The sequence below is a fragment of the Dendrobates tinctorius genome, unplaced genomic scaffold (genome assembly GCF_039654945.1).
Source record: "Dendrobates tinctorius isolate UK_male_01 unplaced genomic scaffold, ASM3965494v1 ptg000270l, whole genome shotgun sequence".
In the NCBI taxonomy this organism is placed as follows: domain Eukaryota; kingdom Metazoa; phylum Chordata; class Amphibia; order Anura; family Dendrobatidae; genus Dendrobates; species Dendrobates tinctorius.
The window spans coordinates 7,524,999-7,550,624 of record NW_027361937.1 but is presented as its reverse complement, the minus strand read 5'-3'; the positions used below and the strand labels follow the sequence as shown (position 1 = coordinate 7,550,624).

Genomic DNA, 25,626 nt, shown 5'->3' with positions numbered 1-25,626 from the left:
ATTGGGGAAGAAGTGGAAAGATAATAGCGTAATATGGTCTTATCAGGGTAAAAAATGAATCAATTGATAAGAATTTCTCACGTGTCGGGGTTGTGTACCTACAGCCACTTGTTACACTTATAATTCCTGCGCTGCCTGGATGGAACAAACTGTTGAATGGATGGAGTCAGAGACCCGTGTAGATCAAATGCAGTTTGTCAATGCGTTTCGAAGTCTCACACTTTCTCAGGACAAAGCACAGACTCCAGAGCTGCTTATAATTGAAAGGAGGCGTTACCAGTGTGAGACATGTAACGATTGACACTCTGCTCTCCTGATCTACATGTCTCACAATGGTAATTCCTCCTTCTATTTATAATCCCTGCTGGCATATCCTCAGGGAGATCATTGTATGGCCCAAAGCATGGAAAAGCTCATTTACATAAAAGAAAAACATGGAATTCTCTGGCGTAAGACATCGGATCGCAGACCTCTTATTAAACAGAGGCTGGACAGACCTCTCTCTGGAATGATTTAGTGAATCCTGCTTTGCGCAGGGGGTTGGACCAGATGGCCCAGGAGGTCCCTTCCAACTGTAGCATCCTATTATTCTATGATATCCCCATATACACAGCTTAGGAGGGATGAGCTAATGACAGAGATTCCCTTTTAAGGGGTTAAATTCTTTATTAATCTTTGTGGCACGTTTTAATAAATGTGCAGTTATACCTGAAATAACAAGAGCAGCTTTGTACTGTTCTGTTATTGCCCAATCAGTGCAGACTCGCCCCTTTGACAATGTGAATGGTAACTCCCACTTGTGAGTTCATTCATAAGTTTGCAGCAGAAAAAAACGAGGCTGGCACAACAGATTTATGAAGAAAACACCAAAAAAAAACCCCAAACCTTCAGAATTGTTTAAATGGAAATCCAAATGTTAGACAAGCTAATCTAAATGTAACAGACCTATGCAGTGCACATACGTGCCATTACTAACTGACCGCATGGTGCTGAGCTCAGGAGCTAGATATGGAGGATGAGGGTTATCAGTGCACGTGTTTTTATTAAAGGGAATCTGTCACCTATTTTTAGCCCTATAAGCTGCGGCCACCACCATCAGGGGCTTATCTACAGCATTCTGTAATGCTGTAGATAAGCCCCTGATGTAACCTGAAAGATAAGAAAAATGAGTATATTATACTCACCCCGGGGGTCCAATGGGTGTTGCGGTCCGGCGCCTCCCATCTTCTAGCGATGCCATCCTCCTCCTACTTCTGCTGCGGCTCCGGCACAGGAGTACTTTATTTGCTCTGTTGAGGGCAGAGTAAAGTACTGCAGTGCGCAGGTGCTGGACCTCTCTGACCTTTCCCGGCGCTTGCGCACTGCAGTACTTTACTGCCCTCAACAGGGCAGATAAAGTACTCCTGCGCCGGAGCCGTGACAGAAGTAAGTAGGAGGATGGCATCGCTAGAAGATGGGAGGCGCCGGACCGCAACACCCAGTGGACCGAACCTGACCCCTGGTGAGTATAATGTAACTCATTTTTCTTATCTCTCAGGTTACATCGGGGCTTATCTACAGCATTACAGAATGCTGTAGCTAAGCCCCTGATGGCGGTGGCTGCAGCTTATAGGGCTAAAAATAGGTGACAGATTCCCTATAAAGGGACGATACAGGAAATGGATACCACCTTTTTTAATTATTCATGATACATTAGCAAGAATTGTTTGAGATTTTTAAACTGTGATTTCTGGGCAGCCCTGTATGCAGTATTAATACCTGCCGAGTAGCAAGCGCTGCCATCCTTGTCAGATCGCAAACGATTGCCATTAAAGGGTTACTTAGAACAGCCAATTTACTTTTCAAGAGAAGGTTAGGACATAAACTTGGTGCAACCAAAACCCCCCCATAGTTTTCCATGTGTTTGGGTAAAGGCAATAGCATGCAGAATTGCTTCAGCAAACATTGGTGGAGCGTGACGCTGCTGCACTCGTGGCAGTTAACCATTTGCGTTAAACTGTTCTCTGGCATGGTTGGAATAGATTAAAAACAGCACATGTGAATAGCACATAGTCCTGTAGTTCAGTTTTTCTGTTGTATGGAGGGAGCTAAGGATGAGCAGCCGCTGTTATTATTAACTGATGCCTACAGTTATAAAGATGACCATTTAGCACATATATACGATTTTTTTTTTTTTTATATTCTTAAATAGAAATTATGGAAGAAAATTATGATTTTCTGTTCACACTTCATTTTACACTTCAGTGAGTATAGTCTGGTAGGATTTTCCACCATTTAACTTTCACTGACCATTTCAACACCTGCCATTATACAGGCCTATCCACATGCCCCCATAGTGTACTAACAAAATGTTTATTATTCAATACAAATTCAAAACCTCTGTTAAAATAATGCTAGTGGCCAACCCATTTAAAGGGGTATCTCAGGACTTGGTTACCGTCATTTTAATGCATCAATAATGCATATGAAAATAAGAAACTTCGTAATACTGTATATCAGTGACATCCTTTTCTTTCTCCTCTTGGACTGTTTCTGTATTCATTGAGGACATATTTTACCATTTCTTAGAGATGCCATTTGCTCGTACCAATCTATAGAGATAGGAGAAGGTGCTAGAGGCAGACAGACACATCCTGCTGCCAGTTCTCTTGCAATGGCGGGTACACCTCCACCGATCAGCTGTTATCTGCTAGTGTGGGAGAAACTCGCTGCCAGAGCTGAGATTCATTGATTGATGAGGGTGCTGGGTGTCACATAGGTCCCCAATATGGATGAGGACAGCTCCTTTTAACTGCTCCTAAACTGTAAAGCGCTGCGGAATATGTTGGCGCTCTATAAAGATTATTATTCTTATTACTGCATGTTGCTATAAACTTTTTGTATTTTGCAGAAATAACCTTTTTTTTTTCCTCCCCTTCTAGTTACGGTAATTAGTGGATTTATAATGCTGATATTATTTCTCTCTGAGCTTCAGTATTTTCTCACTAAAGAAGTAAGTGCAAACCTTTCTGTGACTATCTTTGACTGCTTTTATTGATAGGCACATGGTTCTTTTGGTCCTCTTCCTGATTGTACAGTGTTCCTGCCTGCAGTTTGGCACTGGAGTCCAGAAAGTGAAATGTAAGGCTTGTTGCACTAAGGGTATGTGCACATGGTCAGTAAATGCTGCGGGTTGGATGCACAGCTGCATCCAAAGCGCTGCCAATTACTGACCGTGGGAACGTACCCTAATTCGCTTTCCATCAGGTTTCAGTTTGCTTTCTGATAATCTGAATAGCTGCACCATTTTATAAAGTGATTACAGCAGGAACATGACCAACCCATCATAAATCTGCAGAGAAACTTCTTGTCTTACTTTCATCCCTCTAGAAATTAATTGGTAGGGTAGATTATATTGTGTCACTGACAAATCTGATGCCAAACTTGCATATATTGCACCCTTGAAGCTCTCTTGACTTTACTTTTGGAAAACTCTGTTTTAAAGGTAACCTGTCAGAATGTTGCCCCACTGCCTGATATAGCCTTAATCATTGTGTTATTTTCTTAGAAATGACGTTTAATGTCCAAACTTATCACATGTTAATAGGTCTATCCATTCAAGGTGAAAATGAAATGAAGTCCAAAAACACTGCAGAAAAATAGACCCTATATACCAATACCTGGTCACAATAGCAATATACGGTATGTACTGCAGGAGGCAGCAGGCTGCCATGATTAAAGACCAAGGCGTGTAGTGCAGCAGGGTTACGGCCTATTACCAACACTACAGTCAAATCCAGCTGTCTATTCCTTATTCCCTCCATAGATCTCTTTATTCACGTCCTGGTAGACTAAGCTTGAGATGATGTTCGCTTTTCTCAGATATGTCAATTGGGCACGGAAGGGCCAAAAACCTTCTGCCAGGTTCCATTTAACTTCTGCATGTGGTTAAATATTACATATTCACGTAGTCACCTTTTCAGAGTTCCTCTGCCAATAGTTCTGACGTCCTATTGAAAGTGTATTGCCGTGTACATTACTGCTTATCACTCCATTAGGGGACCTGCAGCTGGAGTTTTGTTAAAAATTAGTAGCACTACAAAAAGACTGCATTAATACATTGTAGTCCAAGTACAGTTTTACTGAGATTTTATGAAATTACAGTAAAAATGCTATGGCCTTGCTGCGGTCTCAGAAAAACGCTGCAAAAATCAGGGAACCGATTTGTGTGTGATCTTGGCCATTATTTTAGTGTGGCCCTAGCCTTAATTTGTTGGTAATTAATATGTATAGGTGGGATTCCATGTGTGTTTTTTTTTTTTTTTGTGTAGTTTTTGAAGTCAAAGGCGAAAACTGAGCATAAATGGAAGAGACTTGTAAAGAAAAGAATCAGACTTCTTTTGACTCGACTTTTGGCTTCAGATTCCATAAAAATATTGATCTTGTGAATGAAGGCTTACACCAGCCGACCTTTGCCCTTCGACTGCCCGTGGGCCACATGCTAGCTGATTGTCTAATAAGTTTAATAGCATTTCCATGCACATAGAAAAATCCATTTTAAGGATATCTGTTTAATCAGCCCAATAGTTGGGAAACGGTCGCTTGTTTCCAACTCTAGGCCTGTAAACATAAACCTTAAAGGAGTTATCCTCTACATGGGCAACCCTTTTTTAAATTTCAGCACCAGGTCTCCCTGTGCTCACATGGGCATTAGCTTCAGCGCTCACGTGGCATAACAATCAGCAGCCGATTATGGGCTCTTGCACTTTCTTTTAGACAAAATTCAGACATGCAAGGGAAGTATGCTGATTGGCTGCAGCGCTCATGTGACATGACAAAATCATGTGAAAATCAGGAGACCTGGTTCCAACATCACTGAGCCTGTTACATTTCCATCAGCAAAATAAATATAGTTCTTAAAGGGTTTGACTGCTACTTTGACAACCCTTCTTAAAGGGAACCTGTAATCTGAAAAAATGCTGTGAACCTGCAGATATGGAGTTAATTTTTCGGTTTAGAGTGTTGTGAACCTGCCCAGCACCCGCACTTAGCCGAACGCTTGAGCTGCTGTCAGTCAGGGCCGGGGGCATGGTTACAGCCGCTGCTCCCCCTTATACTCAGAGCGGTGACTGAACTTACTCCAGCGTCTGCCCCCGGGACTGAAAGCCGAACGCTGCTGGGGAGTAAAGTTATTTTTCTCCTCATAGCTTTTAGCTGTGGATGCCGGGCAGGTTAATAACGTTACATTATCTACAAATTCTTTTGGCCATTAATAATGCTATTAACCTGCAGATTAACCCCATATCTGTAAGCATTTTTTTGGTGATAGGATCCCTTTAACAGTGTTGAAAGGGCTTGAAAGTATCCATGGAGCCTGTTTTCCTGTGCAAATAACTTTGTTTCCACCATATTTTTGCCATTATCTGTTTTTCTTTGTTTCTTTTCTCCAGGTTTATCCAGAATTATTTGTTGATAAGTCTAGAGGAGACAAGTTAAAGATTAATATCGATATTCTATTTCCACATATGCCTTGTGCCTGTGAGTAAGCTTTCCTAACTGGCTGGTGGTTGTGAGAATTCTGAAAGCAGGAGCGGTACATAGAAATCACAGGGCCCTAGAAAAAGTCCTAATTGAGCCCCCCCCACATTTAAAAAGAAAGCACAGAATGTAGGATATAAGTGGAAAAAAAAATCACCTTGCTCTGTTCTTCTATTCATTCAGCGTGTTTCCTGAGGCTCCACATAGCAGGCATGATCTAGTAATATCATCGCCCCTGCTGCACTGAGACTGAGATGAGCAGGCTGAGCCGTAGAACAGGGGACTGACACTTACTGTTCCACTATTGGATCCAGCAGTTACTGCATCCTGAAAATGCAGATATCATTGAGTGTGTGCCACTGAGAGGTTGGGGGGGGTGTCATGCTCAGCTTCACAGCTCATGGGTGGTCTTGACACTGTTAACATTATCCCATTGTCTGCAAGATGTTGAACAAGAAGAAACATCTTAATCTTTCTTGACTTGTTTCAAAAATGACAATGCTGTGTTTATGATCCTTTCCCATTTGCATAAAGAGTTGCAGCGGATCTGGCCAAATTTTTACAAATCGTTTCTCCATCACTTCCAATTTACCCTTCTCAAAATATGTTTCCATTAAAATTTTAATCCAGTAGTTCTGCAATTTGGATTTGCTTTTACATGGCTTGGTGTAATGTAAAGCCACAGATTCAACTACCCAACGGGGTTCTCCTGGAGTAGAAAAAAAAAGTCATGAGCGTAGGTTGCTCAGTACCTCTACAGCAGCCCACCCATATGTCACCAGGACCACTGAAACCTATGATTGGCTGCAACAGTCAGGTAACTAAGAGAGGATGTCATCAGAGAAACATTTGATGATGTGCTCTTATGGTCACCTTACCACTGCAGCTGTTCACAGGCTACAATAGTCATGTTGAAATTTGAGCAATGCAATAATCGCTTCCAGAGTGGACTGATGTGTAACAGAATGTGAGTGCTTGCTTTTGTAAATTACAGTATCGGCCTCTATAATCAGCAAATCACAATCAATGTTGAACATTAAATTCTCATTACACTGACAAGAACCTGTCCTACAATATTAACAGGACATTGCTGTGGCAGCTTGGACACGCATACAGGTATCACTAATCTTCTATTCAATAGCGCTATTATGGTTTACCCTTCATGCTGTTAGAACTTGGTTCGCTGTATTGAACTCCAGGCACTATGTCTAGGATTTAAATTGTCACTTTGGGCATTGTTACAATATGGATTTCTAGCGACATTATGTATGATTGTATGGGTACTATATGCCATTCCTAGCACGGGTTAATGATATATATAGTGGACAATGAAGTGATTTTCTGTCCAGGCTTCCAGCGATTTTTGGATAATCTGAAGCATCTATATGTGATTGTATGATATATGAATTTTAGTAAGAATAAAATTATTTATATTTTGTACCTCATATTCCTTGTGCCATTTTTTTTTGCATCTGTGGCATTAGTGTTGTTTAGTCATTGCGGAATGTACCTATGGTTGGTTGTGGGTTTTAAGGACCAACATGTATACGAATATTAACAGGACAGCTGTTTGTAAATGTGCAGTAGGACACTTCACTGCTGTCACGTCGAAAGAACTTATACCACGTACTGTCAGTATTCAGAAAGACTGTATGGATAGCATTTTTACGTCAGCACTCCTGGAATCTCCAGTATTTGATCAGATGTATAGGGTGGACAGCAGTGTGAGCAGCCTCTTCTTACCTCAGCACTCCTGATATCTCCAGTAATAGATCAGATGTATAAGGTGGACAGCAGCGTGAGCAGCCTCTTTTTACCTCATTACCCCTGTTATCTCCATTATGAGATCAGATTATCCATATGAAGAGGGAGCGGAGCTTCTTTTTACACATGCTCACATTTACCTTTAGTATTAACATTCTAGGGCAGGTTTCTGTCAGTGTAACAAGACATGGGTCATTTATATGTACTAGAGTTATTACCACTTAAGACAAAAGGAGTGTGATTTGCTAATTAAAGGTACTTGGGAAATGTTTTATTTTTTATTCCTGCTCCATGCTCTGGATACAGTGCTGACAGGCACAGCTACCCTTCTTGCCACAGCTCGCATTGATGTGCCATCCTGGATGAACTGCACTTCCTGAGCAACTTCTGTGGGTTGTAAACACCACCTCATGCTACTGTACCTCTAGCGGGGAGAGCAAAATGCAAGTGTGACCTAAAAAATCTATACAAATTTGGAATAGCTGTAATCGTAATGACCAGCAGAATCCAAATGTGGAGTAATTTTTAAAAAGAGAATGTACACCGTAAAAATAGAACTTAAAAAACCAGGGCGGAATTGCAATTTTTGTTCCAATTTCACCACACTTGGAATTTTGTTTGTTTTCCTGTGCACTATGTGGGAAAATGAATGTACAACTCTTCCAAAAAAAGTCATACGGCTTTGTGGACAGAAGGATAAACAAAGTTATGACTCGGAAGAAGGGGAGGAAAAAAGTGCAAAAATTGGCTGGGAAGGAGGGAAGAGGTTAATGTGACGCTTTCCTAATGTGACACTTTAATATGCTTTTGCATTCCTGCTTATTTCAAAGCACAAGGTACATTAATTACAGTGCTTTTATAAGCATTACCGCCTCCCCCAATCTATATATGATATTTAGTACTTTGACTCAAGTTTTTTCTTTCTTTGAATGATCCTGTAACTTGTTTATATGGCAGATCTGAGCATAGATGCCATGGATGTGGCTGGGGAGCAGCAGCTGGATGTGGAACATAATTTATTCAAGCAGCGGCTGGATAATGATGGGAAACCTGTGACTTCTGAAGTTGAGAAGCATGGTAAATGCAGCAGGAATGTGAATGGTTTTCTTACACTGCTATTATTCTGTCATTGTTGGGATTACTGAGTTGTGAAACATTATGAAACTGCTAGAAAATCATTTTGGTGACGTGGATCCTTACTAGTCACGAATATTACAAACAAAGTTACGCCGAAACGTGTGTAGGGGTGGGCACATACTTCTACAGGCTGCACTGTTCCTCATTCCATCTGGTACAGCATTAGCTGTGATAGGTCTCTGATCTATAGACACTGAGCACTTTGACATGTTTGCATGTGCACATGTATGGCAGAGGTATTGTTTTGCACATGCACTTGACTATAGGAATGTACCTATTCATAAAGTCATTGCACGGGCACTTTACTAACATAAAGTACATATGTGCTGACATTTAGATACTGTATCTAGATACAGCTATTTCTTTGCACTTTGCGATTTATATTCTTTAGAGTTTGATCATCTTCAGGGTTTTTGCGATTTTAATTCTGATACATTTTTGACATATATCTATATATTACCAATTTATCACATGTACCCTCCAAGATCATGCTTGCAGCAGCATTATATACGGTCTTCATTTGCTTTTTATGATATTTAATTTTTGAGGTGCACCTTCTTGTTCAGCACTCATTATTAAACAAATGTGGTTTTGCAAAATACAATACTTTTAATAGTACTAGGTTTTGCATAGAATACTTAGTACAAAACAAGCTGTGTATGAGATTTCTGTCATCTCAGACATAGCTGGTACTGCAAAATGTAGCAAGAATTTGCATAAAAAACGCATGGATGTGACCATACCCATAGGTTGAGAACCAAGCGTGTATACTACTACCCACCATGAATTTCCCACTTCTACAATCTTTCTAAGTCTTTTAGCCAACATTTATTTTGCTCTTTTATAGATTTAGGGAAAGCAGAAGAACACGTAGTGTTTGATCCCAAAACGTTAGACCCAAATCGCTGTGAAAGCTGCTACGGGGCGGAATCTGAAGATATTAGGTAATTATAAAGTACTTTTGGTGTAGTTTTTTTTTTTTTTTTTGGGTGTGTATATAACACCCCTTGTATTCCTGCAGGTGTTGTAACACATGTGATGATGTGCGAGAGGCTTACCGACGGAAAGGATGGGCGTTCAAGACTCCAGATTCAATAGAACAGTGTAAACGGGAAGGGTTCAGTCAAAAGATGCAGGAGCAGAAAAATGAGGGATGCAAGGTGTACGGATTCTTAGAAGTCAACAAGGTAATGACTTTGTAGATGTCCTGATTTGGCCTCCCTTTATTCACAACAGTTTAGTATCTGAAAATGAATTTCTTAGGCTAATTTCACATTAGCGTTTTTTTGCGCAGCACATCGTGCGCTATAGAAACACATGCAAAAAACACATCATGCGATTTTGCATGCGTTTGCGGTTTTTATGCGCATTTGTTCTCTAGGGGTTAAAACCAGTGTCTACACATTTTTACGCCAAAAACGCATGCGCACGAAAACAGACGACCACATATCCATGCGCACGCCTGCGTGCCCACAGACTGTAATGCGTTATTTTGACGCATTCCGTGCTCAAGCGTGCGCATGCGTTTTTTTACGTCTTTCAGCGGACCCAAAAATGCAACAGGTTGCGTCTGGCGTGTCTAGGCGCTCACCTTGAAAAAACGCATGCTCATGAAAATGCATGCGAACGCGTGCAAACGCAAGACCATGCGCACGCCACGTTAAACATAGGTGCGCATGGACATGCGCGATGTGCCGCGCAAAAAAAAACGCTAATGTGAAACCAGCCTTAGTTGATTTTTTTTTTTTGTCATTTAGGTGGCTGGGAACTTTCATTTTGCACCTGGAAAAAGCTTCCAACAGTCACATGTTCATGGTAAGTATTTTATAATCTACATTGGAAGAAATAAGTGTCATCAGGCCAGTGAATATTATGTGATTACAGTTCTGTCTTGGTTCGCACTTCTGTAAAGCTTAGAATAATGGTGCGTGTTGCAGTGTCGATCGCACAGTAAAGGTTAAACAGGATCTGAACAGAAAGTTAAACAAGGAGACTGTGGGCTGGGAGAATGGGAGCGTATTCATTTTCATTAAAGGGGATGTCCAGCCCCTTGAATTTGCTTGCTTATTTTCTATAATTTTACACTTGGAGTATTACTAGCGTTCCAGATCATCTGCCCCTTCCTGTATCCTCTACCTGGATCACCTGCTGGTGTCCTGGCCTTCAGTGGTGATGTTTTTAGTATGGACATGTGATTCATGCAGACATCGCTAGTGTCACTCCTGCAACCAGTGATTGGCTGCAACAGTCACTTGTACGTTTTGACATGTCATCAGGTGTGTCTGGGCATAATTAAGGTGAGTATAACTGTTTGTTAATTGGGACATTCTAAATTAATAGTGAAAAAAAAAAATATTGTCTGGCAAGCCCCAAAAGATTATTGTATCTAATGTGAACGGTCTGTTTGCACACTTGCATTTTGTGCTATTGCTTTTTGCTCTCTGTGCAACTTGCAAAGCTCATTGGTCAATATTTTGTGTGCAGGGTTTGTTTGTGCCTTTTTATTTATTTTTTTGTAGGACAATCCGGAGGTGGTTTAAAAAAAATATATAAATATCAGCTACCATAAAACAAGAATAGTTTGCTCTCTCCTGTACTGCTTTCTAGTTATCACTCACTGGCTGTACTGCCCTATGGTGTATGGCAGATCCAATCAGCATCTGATACACCACCTAGATGACATGGGTCGTCAGGGGCAAGTACAGTAGAAAAGTATTTTACTAGCACTATGAGTATTTACATACTTAAAGGGGTTTTCCCATGACACGTTTTATTTTAATCAATGTATTAACCAATAGATCTTTAAATAATAAGCTCCACAATTGGATATGTATTAAAAAAAAAAAAAAAAAATTCCCATCCTGAGAGAATTTTATAGAATGTGCTGTGTATGACCATACATGGACACTGTCTAATCATACCACACCTCCTGGGTAGACGAGGACACACAAGAGTACGATATATACACTGTGTTCCAAATTATTATGCAAAAAATATTTCCTCATATTTTCTCTAAATTACCTATATGAATTGCAGTCATTGTTATTTTCCAGTCATCTAATATTCTAGTATAATTGCAGTGTTTTTGAACAAACTGCCTATGAAAACAGTATATTTTTAAAAATAAGAAACCCTCAAAATGCATGTTCCAAATTATTATGCACAGCAGAGTTTTCAACTTTTTATTTTGAACAAAAAAATGGTCAATTGTGAAATTATAAGCATTATCAGCTTATTACAAAATGAATTCAGTTTTCAAGTCAAAACTTTATTCTAGGTGATGTTACATTTGCTCATAGGACCCCTTGTTGGAAAGAAGCTTCTGAACTCTCTCGTCCATTGAATTTGTCAGTTTTTGGATGGTTTGTGCTTCAATTGTTTTGCATGTGGACAGAATACCCTTACAGAGCTGTTGCTTAGATGTGAACTGCCTCCCGCCATCATAGGACACGACTTTTGATGATGCTTCAGAGGTTCTTAATTGGGTTGAGGTCAGGGGAAGATGGTGGCCATACCATAAGTTTGTCCTCCCATAGCAGCCAGAGATGCAGATGTGTTATTTGCAGCATGAGAGGGTGCATTATCATGCATGAAAATGATCTTGCTGCGGAAAGCACGGTTCTTCCTCTTGAACCATGGCAGGAAATGCTGTTTTAGAAACTCCACATAGATTATGGAGTTCATCTTTACCCCTTCAGAGATTCTAAAGGGGCCGACAATCTCTCTCCCCATGATTCCAGCCCAAAACATTACTCCACCTCCTCGTTGGTGCCTTAGCCGTGTTTTCATGGGGTGTCCATCAACCAGCCATCCTCCACTCCATCCATCTGGACCATCGAGCGTTGCACGGCACTCATCGGTGAACAAAACAGTTTGGAAGTCAGTCTTCATGTATCGTTTGGCCCACTGGAGCCGTTTCTGCTTGTGTGCAGTGGATAGAGGTGGTCGACAGGATGGCTTACGCACAGCTGCAAACCTCTGAAGGACCCTGCATCTTGTTGTTCAGGGGACGTTGGAGGCACCAGCAGCTTCAAAAACTTGTCTGCTGCTATGACAAGGCATTTTTGCAGCTGCTCTTTTAACCTGATACAATTGCCTGTTGGAAAGAGTCCTCAATTTTTCCTTATCAGCACGCACACGTGTGTGCTGGGAATCAGCTACATACTTCTTGATTGTGCGATGATCACGATGAAGTGTCTTGGCAATGTTGATTGTAGTCATGCCTTGACCTAAATACTCCACAATTTGTTGCTTCTCAGCAGCCGACACATCCTTTTTCTTTCCCATTTTGGCAAAAAATGTAGGCTGCTTAATAATGTGGAACAGCCTTCTTAAGTAGTCTTGCCTTTATTTGGACACACCTGCCAAACTAATTTGCACAGGTATCTGCAATTGCTTTCAGTGATATAAAGAGCCCTGACACACATCACCGTCAATGAGTTTAAATGACAAGCAAAAAAATTCTAACCTTATCACTCCTAAACTCTTTTGCATAATAATTTGGAACACAGTTTAGACAGGACAGCACTTGATCTGAGCTGAGGATCTGTGAAGTAAAATATTGCTTAAAAACAGGCAGGGAAATGTATCATCTCGCATAAGAATCAGCTGTGATCACGTGCAGTGCTGTCTGTGTATTCTCCCTGCCCAGGAGCAGTTATATGATCAGACCATGTTCCTGTACGGTCAGATACAGCCATTACACAGTACACAGCAGGGACACACTTATAAGATTATTGCAGCACAGGAACATTTTATTTAAACACATCCAATTGTGGAAATAATTATTATTTCAAGATCTAATGATTAAAATGTACGGTTCTTTTTTTATGGGAAAACCTATAAATGTGATGTCAGGGATTTTTCTATTGTCATTCCCAGATATCCTTTTCAAGCTTGTCAGCAGAGGAACAATCACATTATATTTTGTTGATGTATTTGGTTTTATAATAAGTATTCCTGCTGCCATTATAACCATATAGTTCTTGTAACAAAAAGGACAAGAAGCTAAATATGGCAGAATAGTGATTGTTAGGGTGTGTGCACACGCTGCGGATTCTGCTGCGGATCCGCAGTGGATTTGGCTCTGCGGATCCGCAGCGGATTTGGCTCTGCGGATCCGCAGCGGATTTGGCTCTGCGGATCCGCAGCGGATTTGGCTCTGCGGATCCGCAGCGGATTTGGCTCTGCGGATCCGCAGCGGATTTGGCTCTGCGGATCCGCAGCGGATTTGGCTCTGCGGATCCGCAGCGGATTTGGCTCTGCGGATCCGCAGCGGATTTGGCTCTGCGGATCCGCAGCGGTTTCTGCTGTGTTGTACAGTACCTTTATTTTCTATGCAAAATGAAAACCGCAGTGCAGACGCTGCGGAATTTTCCACGGTTTCAAATCGGCAGAAAGAATTGACATTTCACTTCTTTTCTGCGGACTCCGCTGCGGTTTACCATCTCCTCCATTGTAGTGGTGATAAACCGCAGGGCAAAGCCGCAGCCTAATCCGCAGGTAAACCGCAGGTCTTCTGATCTGCAGATTTACCCACGGATTTTACTAAATCCGCGCGGAAAAATCCGCAGAGCATTCCGCAGCTTGTGCACACACCCTTAGTTGCAGCAAGAATTATGTCACTGCCAAAATCACATAAAAAAATTTGAAGTTCAGGAGGTATGTTAGTAGTATGTACAAGTGGTGCTTCCTCATGTATTAGGGCAGAGCGCATTCATCGCAGCTGCCCTCCCTGGTGCTGTACATGCTGGTGGTAATGCTGTCAGCAATGCCCCCGCTCCTCTAAAATGTGATGACTGTGTTCTGCTGATGCATGGAAGGAAGCATACTGCAAGCATTAGATCCCCCTCCTACTGGTGACCTGCACCCAGCAGAGCCATGTGCATGGGGCCTCGATGACAGCGCTGTGTTTCCGCCCTGCAGAGCAGTAGTCGATATGTGTGCTGTAATAATTATTTATTTTATTTGTGCATATTACAACTTTATTTTTTTAATTAAATAATTTTTTTTGTTTGTCAGTCTGCTCAGAGTTTTATCTCCCCTTTTCTAGGTAGGGGGTTATGTGGTGTCCTGATGCGAGTCATCATGGAAAGAGTGCTGAGGTGGTCAGCATTTGCCTATGGGGATGAAAAAATTACAAGGGACCTCTTAAAGTTTTCATTAGGGCGTGCCATAGGGAATGAATTAGTAGTGTCTTGGGGGAGGCTGTGTTGGGTAGGAGCAGGTGCTGCGGTATAATAAAAAAAAACACATTTCTCTCTTCTTTTCCCGCCTTCTCCACTTGCAGTACATGCTGTTGAGAGTAAGTTTGTGTTTTTGTTTGTTTTTTTTCTTTTAACTTTTGCATACCTCATTATTGCACCAGTGCCTGTCGTGTGTCACTGTATTGTAGCACTCATTCTCTCAGTCCACATAGTCTACAAGTTAACTGTGTCAGAAGGAGTCGTTATCGGATTGGTTTTCTTGTATAGGTAGAGTTTGTCACTTGGTAATACATGTTAGTGAAAAGAAACTCTGACATAAGATTTTTTTTTTTTTTTTTTTTCTTTTGCAAAAGTTACTGCGCTATGTTCTGTTCGGATCTGCAACTTGGTTTCCGTTGATCACCAAACTGCGGCGCTGGCTGATCTTGTCTTTAGCAAATGTAATCTATCTGAGGGGCTTTGAGACTCCAGATTGAGCCTTTAAACACATATACATTTGTTTTTGTTTTTTTTGTTGTTTTTTTTTAGATTTTCTCATTGGGTTGTTGTTCACTTGATGTGGTCTAAACATGGAGAACATTTCTTGTCGTCTTGTCACCTCTTTGCTTTCTTTCACTTACTGATCAAGTGATCACGGGAAATTTCCCCTTGATCCTGTGAATATAGTAGGGTCACTGTCAGACCACTATGACATGGGTTCATATTTTTAATCTATATTCCTGCCTTTCTGCTGTCTTATACACTTCTTATTCAGCACTGGATTTCTGGTGACCCCATTTTCACTCTAGCACTACGCCAGGTCTAAAATATGGATGCTAAAATGCAAATTTATTATTGCTGTCTCATACTGATAGATACACGTTTGTTCACAGGGGTTTTGATAGCAAAAAGATAAAGACTCAATTTCTTACTGTTGAGTGGAAAAGCCTGGATGTCAGTAAAAAAAAAAAAAAATCACCTTTTCTGAATGTTGTCACTAATTTGTAATTCTCCCTTCTTTTACAGTCCATGACCTGCAGAGCTTTGGACTTGACAGTGTAAGTTCTGATTTATTTGCATGACTGTAGACTTTCATTTGTATTGATGATTATTATTTCCACGCTGTGGTCCTTTTTGTGGTTTCCTACAGATACTTGTACTTAGTGATCCTAGCTATAGCCAATACCTCCAAGGCTGTAAATATACAGAGCCATAAAACAGCCATATTCTTAAAGATGAATCTGGCAGCAGGTTTTTTTTTTTTTCCCAACTGAGGGCAACATAATGTAGAAACAGTATCGCTGCAAGAATGGTTAATGGAGGCATATGCTGATAGAAATCAAGTGTAGTGTTACAGCGTTGTCTGTGAGTAATCCCGTATTTGACAAGTCTATATGTAATAATTCAGGAAAATCTCATTTGTAAGGCTAGGTTCACATTAGCGATTGTGTGCGCAGCGTATCGTCTGCATGCGCGAACGCATGTCCAAACGCATATTTACGCATTTTTATCCGTATCAGCTTACACCTGATGGCAAAAAAACACTGCGTTTGCATGCATTTTTCTCCTTCGTCTCATTGGGGGACACAGAGACTGTGGGTGTGTGCTTCTGCCGTCTGGAGGCCGACACTAAGTGTACAAAAAAAGAGTTAGCTCCTCCTCCGCCGCATACACCCTCGCCCCTAGGCCGGGCGTAACTCAGTTTTTGCTTAGTGTCTGATGGAGGCACACGCAGTCTGGAGTTCCAGACTAGATTTTTTTTTTTTTTTCTCCCTTTTTTTCTATGAAGATAAGATAGGGGCGACGGATCCTATAGAGAGGATCCGATCTCCCCAAATCACCAACGGGCGACCACGTGTGAGTAACCCTCCACGTGTCCTCTCCCGCACCGAGGGACACATCTGGGACTTTTTTCCAGACATCTATTTTTTATCGAAAGAGGGGCAACGCGTCCTGATTAGAGGACTCGGTTTCCCCACAACTTCATCAGGCGCGTGTGAGCAGAACCAGTGGTCAGCCTCCACGTTGTTCCTCTCCTACTACAGCAGTATGGAGGCCCCGTCCACCCCTTGATGTGAGTCCAGGGGGCTGAATCGGAGGCGCAGGTGGGAGCGGGGGCGGCGATAGAAGGGGGGAAGAGGCCGTGAGTAAGACCGACAGAGCACCCCCCCCCCCCCTCCCCCCCGGCGGTCCTGCTCACCTTTTTTTATATGGGGCGATCCGTCCCAGCAGCACACCGCAAGCTGGCGCTGGTGACCCGGGCTCCGCACGCCGCGTGTATCCAGAAGCACGGAGCGCGGCCGGAGGCCGCAGCCGCGCTGCAATCGCGCGTGGCCGCGCGCCGACTTCCGGTAGTTGCCGGAAGTCCCGCCCGGCTGACTTCCGGTGGTAGCCGGAAGTCCCGCCCGCTGACGTCCGGTGGTAGCCGGAAGTCCCGCCCGCTGACGCGGCGGGGGCAGGCGGCAAATGCGGAGACGTGCGATATAGGTGCCGGAGTCCCCCTAACGCCTCGCATCCACGCAGGGGACTGCGGACAGGAGCCGGTGGGTGAGTGTAACTCCGTTTTGGAGAACCACGCTGCCTGTCAGGGAAGAGGTTACCCTCCTCCTCCTTCTACTCTGCCTTCAGCCTGTGCAAGTATGTCTGCCAAAGGGAAAGCTCACTCTTTCCTTTACGCGGTTTGCGTGTCCTGTGGGGTCAGGCTGCCAAAGGCACAGGCGGGTAAATATTGTGAAGCCTGTGAGTCGGAGCGCGCCCAGGAGCCCCCCACTGTTTCTGAACCCAGGGGTCAGGACCCCCCGGAATGGGCAGTGTCCTTATCGCAATCTATGCTGTCCCTTACAAGGGCAATTGAATCCCTTCAGGGCCCGGGCAGGAACAGAGAGGGGGGTCTGCCAGCGGAAGAGAGCTCGTCCTCGTCTCAGGATCCTCCAACCATTAGAGGTCGCTCCAGTACCAGGCAAGCTCATATCAAGAGGGTTCGTTCCCCGTCGGCCGGACCCTCCGGGGCTTCGGCGGCGGGTATTAGGGCATCCCGTTCCCCGTCTCTGAGCTCTGGGAGCGATCAGGATGAAGGAGAGGAGGAAGAGGCCTGGAATCTAGAAAGTCTGGGGTTCCAGGATTCGGTGGACAGTCTCATTGAGGCAGTCAACCAGACATTAGAGATCGAGGACGATGTGCCCACAGTCTCAGGTCACAAGGTCTCTTTTAAGAAATCCAGGCGACCACATAGAAGATTTGCCACGCATCCGGAGTTTGAGGAGCTAGTCCAGAAACATAGAGATCACCCGGATAAGCGTTTTGCAATGCAAAAAGCGCTGCAGGCAAAGTATCCGTTTCCCCCTGAGCTCCATAAGGCTTGGGTAGAGTCGCCAGTAGTGGACCCTCCGGTATCACGTTTAGCATCAAGATCGCTATTGTCGATACCCAGTGTTTCCTCTATAAAGGACCCAACTGATCGCCTCATGGACGGGCTTGCCCGCTCGGTATATGAGGCAGCAGGGTCGGCTCTGGCCCCCTCCTTTGCGGCGACTTGGGTGGCTAAGGCCATGGTTTCGTGGGGGGACGCTCTGTATAAGGCCCTCCAGGACAGGGATCTCCCCGCAGAGGTCTTAGAGGTGGCAAATCAGATGTCGGGAGCAAGTGATTATCTTGTCAGCGCCTCACTGGACGCGGCCGAGTGCTCGGCGGTGGCGGCGGCGAATGCGATCGCCATTAGGCGTGCATTATGGCTGAGACTGTGGAAAGCGGATTCTATCTCTAAAAAATCCTTAACCTCATTGCCTTTTCAGGGCAATCGACTGTTCGGTGAGAAGCTGGATAGGCTTATCTCAGAAGCCACAGGGGGGAAAAGTAGTTTCCTTCCGCAGCAGAGAAGTTGCCCGGCATTCAGGCAAACGCAAAGGCGTTTTCGCCCCTTTCGTAGCCCCTGGGGGGGGTCTTCGGCCAGGGCGTACTCCTCCGCAAACGATGGCCAGAGTAGGGAAAAACAAGTCTCTTACAGGGCCAATCCGCTGGGTAGAGGCCGAGGCCATTTACCCAGAGCGAAGGGGGCCAGGCCCCAAAAGCCTCCAGCTAAATGACTGGAGGCACTCCGTACCTACGGACGACAGAGTGGGCGGACGCCTACTAGGGTTCAGCCACGTTTGGGTCGCAGTGACTCGCGACACTTGGGTGGCAGAACTTGTATCGTCCGGGTACAAGATAGAGTTTGTCGGACGCCCACCTCAGCGATTCTTCCGTTCGCGACTTTCCAAAACAGATGCGCAGGCAGAGAGTTTGTTACAGGCTGTAACATCGCTACAGCACAAAGGGGTCATCGCCCCAGTGCCGCAGGGCGAAGAGTCGCAGGGGTTTTACTCCAATCTTTTTTCGGTCCCCAAAAAAGACGGGACTGTGAGGCCGGTTCTGGATCTAAAGATCCTAAACAGATTCATCAGGGTCAGGCGATTCCGGATGGAATCCCTCCGCTCGGTCATTGCAGCCATGGATCCAGGGGAATTTCTGGCCTCAATCGATGTGCAGGATGCATATCTGCATATTCCGATATTCCCCCCACACCAGAGGTTCCTGCGATTTGCGATCGGAGGACGTCACTTCCAATTCGTGGCTCTGCCCTTCGGTCTGGCCACTGCCCCCAGAGTCTTTACAAAGATAATGGCGGTGGTTATGGCCATCCTGCATGCACGGGGCATAACGGTGTTACCTTACCTGGACGACCTTTTGGTAAAGGGGCCGTCGTTTCAGGAGTGCCAGGACAATGTCAGTATTACTCTGGATACCCTGGCCCGTCTGGGCTGGCTGATCAATTGGAACAAGTCGTCTTTAGTTCCAGCCCAAAAGATCGTGTTCCTGGGCATGATTTTCGACACCTCCCGGGGGCTGGTGATCCTCCCTCAGGACAAGGCGCAAAAAATCAAGCAAGGGATACGGAACCTTCTACAGCCAGGCTCCAGATCCATCCGGTATGGCATGAGTGTTTTGGGCAGAATGGTGGCGGCGATAGAAGCAATCCCGTTTGCCCAGTTCCATCTCCGTCCGCTTCAGCATGCGCTCTTGACAGCATGGGACCGGAGGCTGCTGTCTCTCAGTCATCGGTGCAAGTTGTCTCCACTGGTACGGGGTTCGCTCCGGTGGTGGACTCGTGACTCGTCTCTGGTCCAGGGGAAACCCTTTCCCCCGGAACAATGGTTGGTGGTGACAACCGATGCAAGCCTGCAAGGTTGGGGGGCAGTTTTCCAGAGTCACATAGCCCAGGGGCGGTGGTCCGTCCAGGAGATAGTTCTCCCGATCAACATTCTGGAGATACGGGCAATACGATTGGCCCTACAACATTTCCAGTGTTTCCTGAGACACCGGCCGGTGCGCATCCAGACGGACAATGCGACAGCAGTAGCATATGTCAACCATCAAGGGGGCACGCGCAGCCAGGCAGCCATGCGCGAGGTCGGACTGGTACTACGTTGGGCGGAGAAGAACCGCGTGGTAATTTCAGCGGTGCACATTCCAGGAGTCGAAAACTGGGCGGCAGATTTTCTCAGCCGACAGGGGGTCGCGGCAGGGGAATGGTCCCTGCACCCCGAGATCTTTCAGCAGATCTGCCAACGGTGGGGGACACCAGACGTGGACCTTATGGCATCCAGAGAGAATGCCAAAGTACTAAGGTTTGTCGCTCGATCCCTCGATCCGCAGGCAATCGCAGCAGACGCGCTGGTGCTCCCGTGGAGCCAGTTTCGTCTCCCGTACTTGTTCCCCCCGCTGCCGCTGCTTCCAAGAGTTATCAGGAAAATAAGGAGAGAGAAGGTTCCAGCAATTCTGCTGGCCCCAGATTGGCCCCGGCGGGCCTGGTACGCAGATCTGGTCCAACTAGTGGTGGACGTACCCTGGCGTCTTCCAGATCGGCCGGACTTACTGTCCCAAGGGCCGATCTGCCATCCGAACTTAGGGGCCCTGTGTTTGACGGCGTGGCCATTGAATCTTGGCTGTTAACACAGGCAGGATTCAGACGCGATGTGGCGGCCACGATGGTGAGTGCCCGAAAGCCTTCCTCAGCGAGGGTGTATCATCGGACTTGGGAAGTTTTCTTCCGTTGGTGTAGGGATCGTGAAGTGGCTCCTCTGGTTTTTTCGATCCCCAACGTACTGGCTTTTCTACAGGCAGGGCTGGACGCAGGGTTGGCCCCGAGTTCCCTCAGAACGCAAATCTCGGCCCTGTCGGTACTTTTCCAACGAAAAGTCGCTTCCGTCTGGCAGGTTAGGACGTTTATGCAGGGGGTCGCACATTTAGTACCCCCCTATAAGGCGCCGATGGAATCATGGGACCTGAATTTGGTGCTCAGAGCCCTTCAGGAGGCCCCTTTCGAACCATTGCAAGAGGTCTCTTTACCTTACCTGTCCAGAAAGGTCGTTTTTCTAGTAGCCATAACGTCTATTAGGCGGGTTTCGGAATTGGCGGCCTTATCTTGTAAACCACCGTTCCTAACCTTTTATAAGGATAAGGTAGTTTTAAGGCCAGCTCCCCCCTTCTTGCCGAAGGTTGTGTCTGCGTTTCATATCAACGAAGACATCGTCTTGCCCTCGTTTTGCCCGGCACCGGTGCACAGGGTAGAGAAGGCTTTGCACACCCTGGATCTGGTAAGAGCTCTTAGGAGGTATGTGACAAGGACGGCGCCATTCCGCCAGACAGACGCTCTATTCGTGGTTCCAGAGGGTCGGAGGAAGGGGCTCGCTGCGTCCAGAGCGACTTTGGCCAGATGGGTTCGCCTGACGGTCCAAGAAGCTTATCAAATCAGTGGCACGCCGGTTCCGGCAGGGATCAAGGCTCACTCGGCACGGGCAGTGGGTGCCTCATGGGCACTTCGACACCAGGCTTCAGCGGAGCAGGTATGCAAAGCAGCTACCTGGTCCAGTTTACATACGTTTGTCAAACATTATAACGTACATACCCAGGCATCCTCGGATGCAAGCCTGGGAAGAAAGATTCTCCAGGCAGCAGTTGCGCACCTCTAATCAGGGGCGCAAATTAGCAGGGATTGGGTGAGCTAAGATCCCGCCCAGAGGACTGCTTTAGGACGTCCCACAGTCTCTGTGTCCCCCAATGAGACGAAGGAGAAACATGGATTTTTGTGAGTACTCACCGTAAAATCCTTTTCTCCGAGACGCTCATTGGGGGACACAGCACCCACCCTATCAGCCAGTTGGCATTTACTTATTTTGAGTTTTTACAAATCCTTGTACAGGGTTTAGGGTGGCCCCTTTTTCAGACATATAGTTTCTTGCCTGAGTTTAAGGCGCGTTCTCCTACTGCTTATGCACTAAACTGAGTTACGCCCGGCCTAGGGGCGAGGGTGTATGCGGCGGAGGAGGAGCTAACTCTTTTTTTGTACACTTAGTGTCGGCCTCCAGACGGCAGAAGCACACACCCACAGTCTCTGTGTCCCCCAATGAGCGTCTCGGAGAAAAGGATTTTACGGTGAGTACTCACAAAAATCCATGTTTTCAGGGCATGCGTTCAGAGAATTTCCTTGACGCAAGCCACACCCGATGGGCGTGTCTCATTTCTCCGGCATAATTATGTGAAAAACGCATGCATTTTGAACTCATGTGTACGCATTTCCTTGTGTACGCATGCGTTTCCATAGACAGTAATGTGTTGTTGTTTTTTTACGCACTCATTCGCATGTGCATGCCTGCACATATTTGACAGATTTTTGAAGCCTCAAAAAATGCAACATGATGCGTTCGGCAGACACCGCGAAATGCCGCATGCATTTTCATGCGAACGCATGTCCCTGCGTACACCATGTTAAAGATATGTATGCGTGACACATGCGGATCTATGCGGAGCAAGCGCAAGTGTGAAACCAGCCTTAGATCCATCTTTAATGGACGCTCTTTGATACCACTGCTGGGATCCGCCAACAAATAACATCTATTGGCTGAACTCTTCTGGTTTTTCCCTCTGGGAATGAGTAAATTGGTGACAGGGCATTTTTACTCCCTTTAGGGTCGAGCCCAACTCGTGAGGGGACGTTGCCTGTATTGCTCGTTGACTGGCTTGATTCATGCGTATATGTTTTATATTTGTATTTTCTTTTTCTCACAGATTAATATGACGCATCATATTAAACACCTCTCCTTTGGAAGAGACTATCCTGGTCTCGTTAATCCTCTTGATGGGACCAGTGTGTCTGCCATTCAGTGTGAGTGCCAGGCTCCTTCTGGTGTGCACATTACATAGAGCAGCTACTCGTAAACTGTCATTTGCCCCCACATATTCAATGAGGGGCTGCGATCTGTGGCTCTTGAGCAATATAGTGTCCGATGTGAGGGGTTTTATGTAACCTCTACTGTACATGGCGCTATTTCTTCACAATCACACTAAGACTTTGTAAGAACATATTGGGCCTAATAGAGTTACTGACTCACCATCTATTCTATCTCTATATTATAGCATCTATGATGTTCCAGTACTTTGTGAAAATTGTTCCTACGGTATACGTGAAAGTAGATGGAGAGGTAAGAAAAGCGGGCTACAGGGTGGTTGTGAAGGGTGACTTGTGGGTCTAGTTCTGCATGTTGGCATTCATGCCATGCTGTCTGCCACTTAGTATGGCTTCAGAGCATGCATTTGGGTCTGTGGGGTGACTATGGATAAAGGGAAAAGGAGAATCTTAGACTTCTGTTGGGGTCTGCTTGTTTATATTATTGAAGAACTAGACAGATACAATTAAGATAATCATCTGTGTCTTTAATGTTTGGATTGGTTTAAACAGATTACTGCCTTAAATATAGCCACCACTAGAGGGAGAATGGGAGCTTTACTGCATGATGTGATAAGTAGGCAGAATGCAATAAGCGCCCTCTAGTGGTGCACTTAAAACAATGTCTAAGCTGGGGTTTTGGTGCACTGCAAAAGAAAAATTAAGCTCTAAATCCCAAAATAATATATTAATCAGTGACACCTGATGGGGCTGTTTGTTATAACACCAAGAACAATATATTGGTATCTTGGAGAGGACAGCTAATATGTATGAATGGAATCAACCAATGATACTTTTTATTAAGCAGCCTTGACAATCCTGTTCTTCCCTCAATGAATAACTGGATAACTTGTGATATTCCCATTTTTCTTTCCTAGATATTGCGCACCAATCAGTTTTCAGTAACTAGACATGAAAAGATTGCAAACGGTTTGATCGGTGATCAGGGTCTACCAGGGGTGTTTGTCCTTTACGAGCTTTCTCCTATGATGGTAAAACTGACAGAGAAGCACAGGTGAGAGACCTCCTGGCCCTGCATATGATCTTTCTGTCTAGCAATGTGACATGTACGTTCTGGTGCTAAGCATGTATGATGTTTTGTTTTTAGATCATTTACCCACTTTCTAACTGGAGTGTGCGCCATTATCGGAGGAGTGTTCACAGGTAAGTGCTGCCATATATCATGTCATTGGTGGTTACCAGGTAAAGGCTTTCCGCCTTCTTAAACACAATCAGCATGGTCTAATAAAATAATAAAAGCATAGTAGATTACCAGTCTCCTCCTACTCCACTTTCATTGGCGCGTGGATCCCAGATGGTGTCCACGGTTCCTTTTGTCTGCCTGGCATATGACTGCTACAGGTAATCACTGGTGAGGCAGCGTGGGAGTGGGGAATTGTTTGGTGAGTATGCATTTTATTAGACCATACAATGTGCTTTAAAAAAAAAATAAATAAAAAGTTGGGTGTGAAAACCATTCCCTACCCTATGGCACTTATGGATGTTCTTGTATACTTTACACTTTACTTTCTTTGCTTTCATGACACAGTTGCTGGACTTATTGATTCACTTATCTACCACTCCACACGTGCCATTCAGAAAAAAATTGAACTTGGGAAAACGACATAATGGTGGAGAGAAACTGTTCTTGCCATCTTCAGGACTGAGACTGGGATATCTGCACAATGGTCATCGGGAAGGGGACGTGTTGTCTCTCTGGGAAGAACCGCCATGAAACAGATTGAAGACGCCTTTAGCTGGAGCCTGCATTGTTTCCCACGGAAATATTTTATGCATAACGTGCAGTGTACTAGGACAGCGTACGGCTGGTTCATTCTGTATCACTGGTGAGGTCTGCTCTACTTTTTAATTTCATCCTCCCCGGTGGTCCTCTAAGGTGGGAGATGAAGGCAGCTCTCTCCAGTCATGTCTTGGTGGACAGTACTCGTGGTTTTTTTTTTTTTTTTTATCTGTAACTGGAAGACTCCACCGCTGTTCTCATCCTTCCACTCTGAGAATGGCCACCTCTGCCTAGCTATGGCAATGGCTCTATGCGCCCACTATATTTCTCAGTGGGTTACAAGAAGCGTCTGTTCTTCTCACTAAATCAGATGTACCATATTTTTTTAAACCAATGACTTGCATCATGGAGGTGACTGTGATTGTGGATCTCATTACTGTACAGCCATTAAATTAACAGAATGATTGTTTTATGTCGTTGTATGGAAAAAATTACTGCTTACATGTACAATATTTGCAACGGGGCTCTTTAGTTCTCTTGTGTTTGGACATTGCACAAAATGGGCAGCAACAAAACATTGTTATACTTTTTAATGTGTTGCCAGCCCTGTACTTTGTTCCTGATTTGCCTCTTATCAGGAATCTTTTTCCAGCTTTGCCTATGATTTGTTACGTGCTACAGGCTAATTCTTAGACTTTTTTTTTTAATTTTGCAAGCGTTACCGCTAATGTCATGGTGTGCCTGTGTGACTGGAGATCTCGATATTGATTATAGTATTGTGCTTGAATGTTCTTCATTGCTCCAAGCAGTTGTTACTATCAAATTCAGTCTCCTAGAAGACATGGTTACATTTGGAATTTTAACCAGCTTTCTTAGGTGTCTGAATAGAATATCTCTTGGTTATGCAGCCTCCCAAACATAACTAGACAGATCTGCTCTGCAGAACTCTACAAATACTTGGTGAGGACCACTTTTACAGCTGTAAAAGGGGCTTTCTTACGAGTATAATACCCTTCTATTTA

General features: G+C 44.6%; 1 protein-coding gene across 1 annotated transcript in view; it reads left to right on the top strand.

Annotated features, from left to right (window-relative positions):
- The window catches only part of ERGIC3 (ERGIC and golgi 3), a 35,314-nt gene extending 10,238 nt beyond the window's left edge, over positions 1–25,076 (top strand). The window contains exons 2-13 of the mRNA XM_073559374.1: positions 2,922–2,992; positions 5,430–5,517; positions 8,239–8,358; positions 9,266–9,362; positions 9,440–9,605; positions 10,176–10,233; positions 15,630–15,661; positions 22,707–22,803; positions 23,055–23,119; positions 23,742–23,878; positions 23,972–24,027; positions 24,413–25,076. Of these exons, the coding sequence (XP_073415475.1) occupies positions 2,922–2,992; positions 5,430–5,517; positions 8,239–8,358; positions 9,266–9,362; positions 9,440–9,605; positions 10,176–10,233; positions 15,630–15,661; positions 22,707–22,803; positions 23,055–23,119; positions 23,742–23,878; positions 23,972–24,027; positions 24,413–24,492 (1,067 nt within the window). The 3' untranslated portion in view covers positions 24,493–25,076. The remainder of the gene's footprint in view (positions 1–2,921; positions 2,993–5,429; positions 5,518–8,238; positions 8,359–9,265; positions 9,363–9,439; positions 9,606–10,175; positions 10,234–15,629; positions 15,662–22,706; positions 22,804–23,054; positions 23,120–23,741; positions 23,879–23,971; positions 24,028–24,412) is intronic.
- The last annotated feature ends 550 nt before the right edge of the window (positions 25,077–25,626 follow it).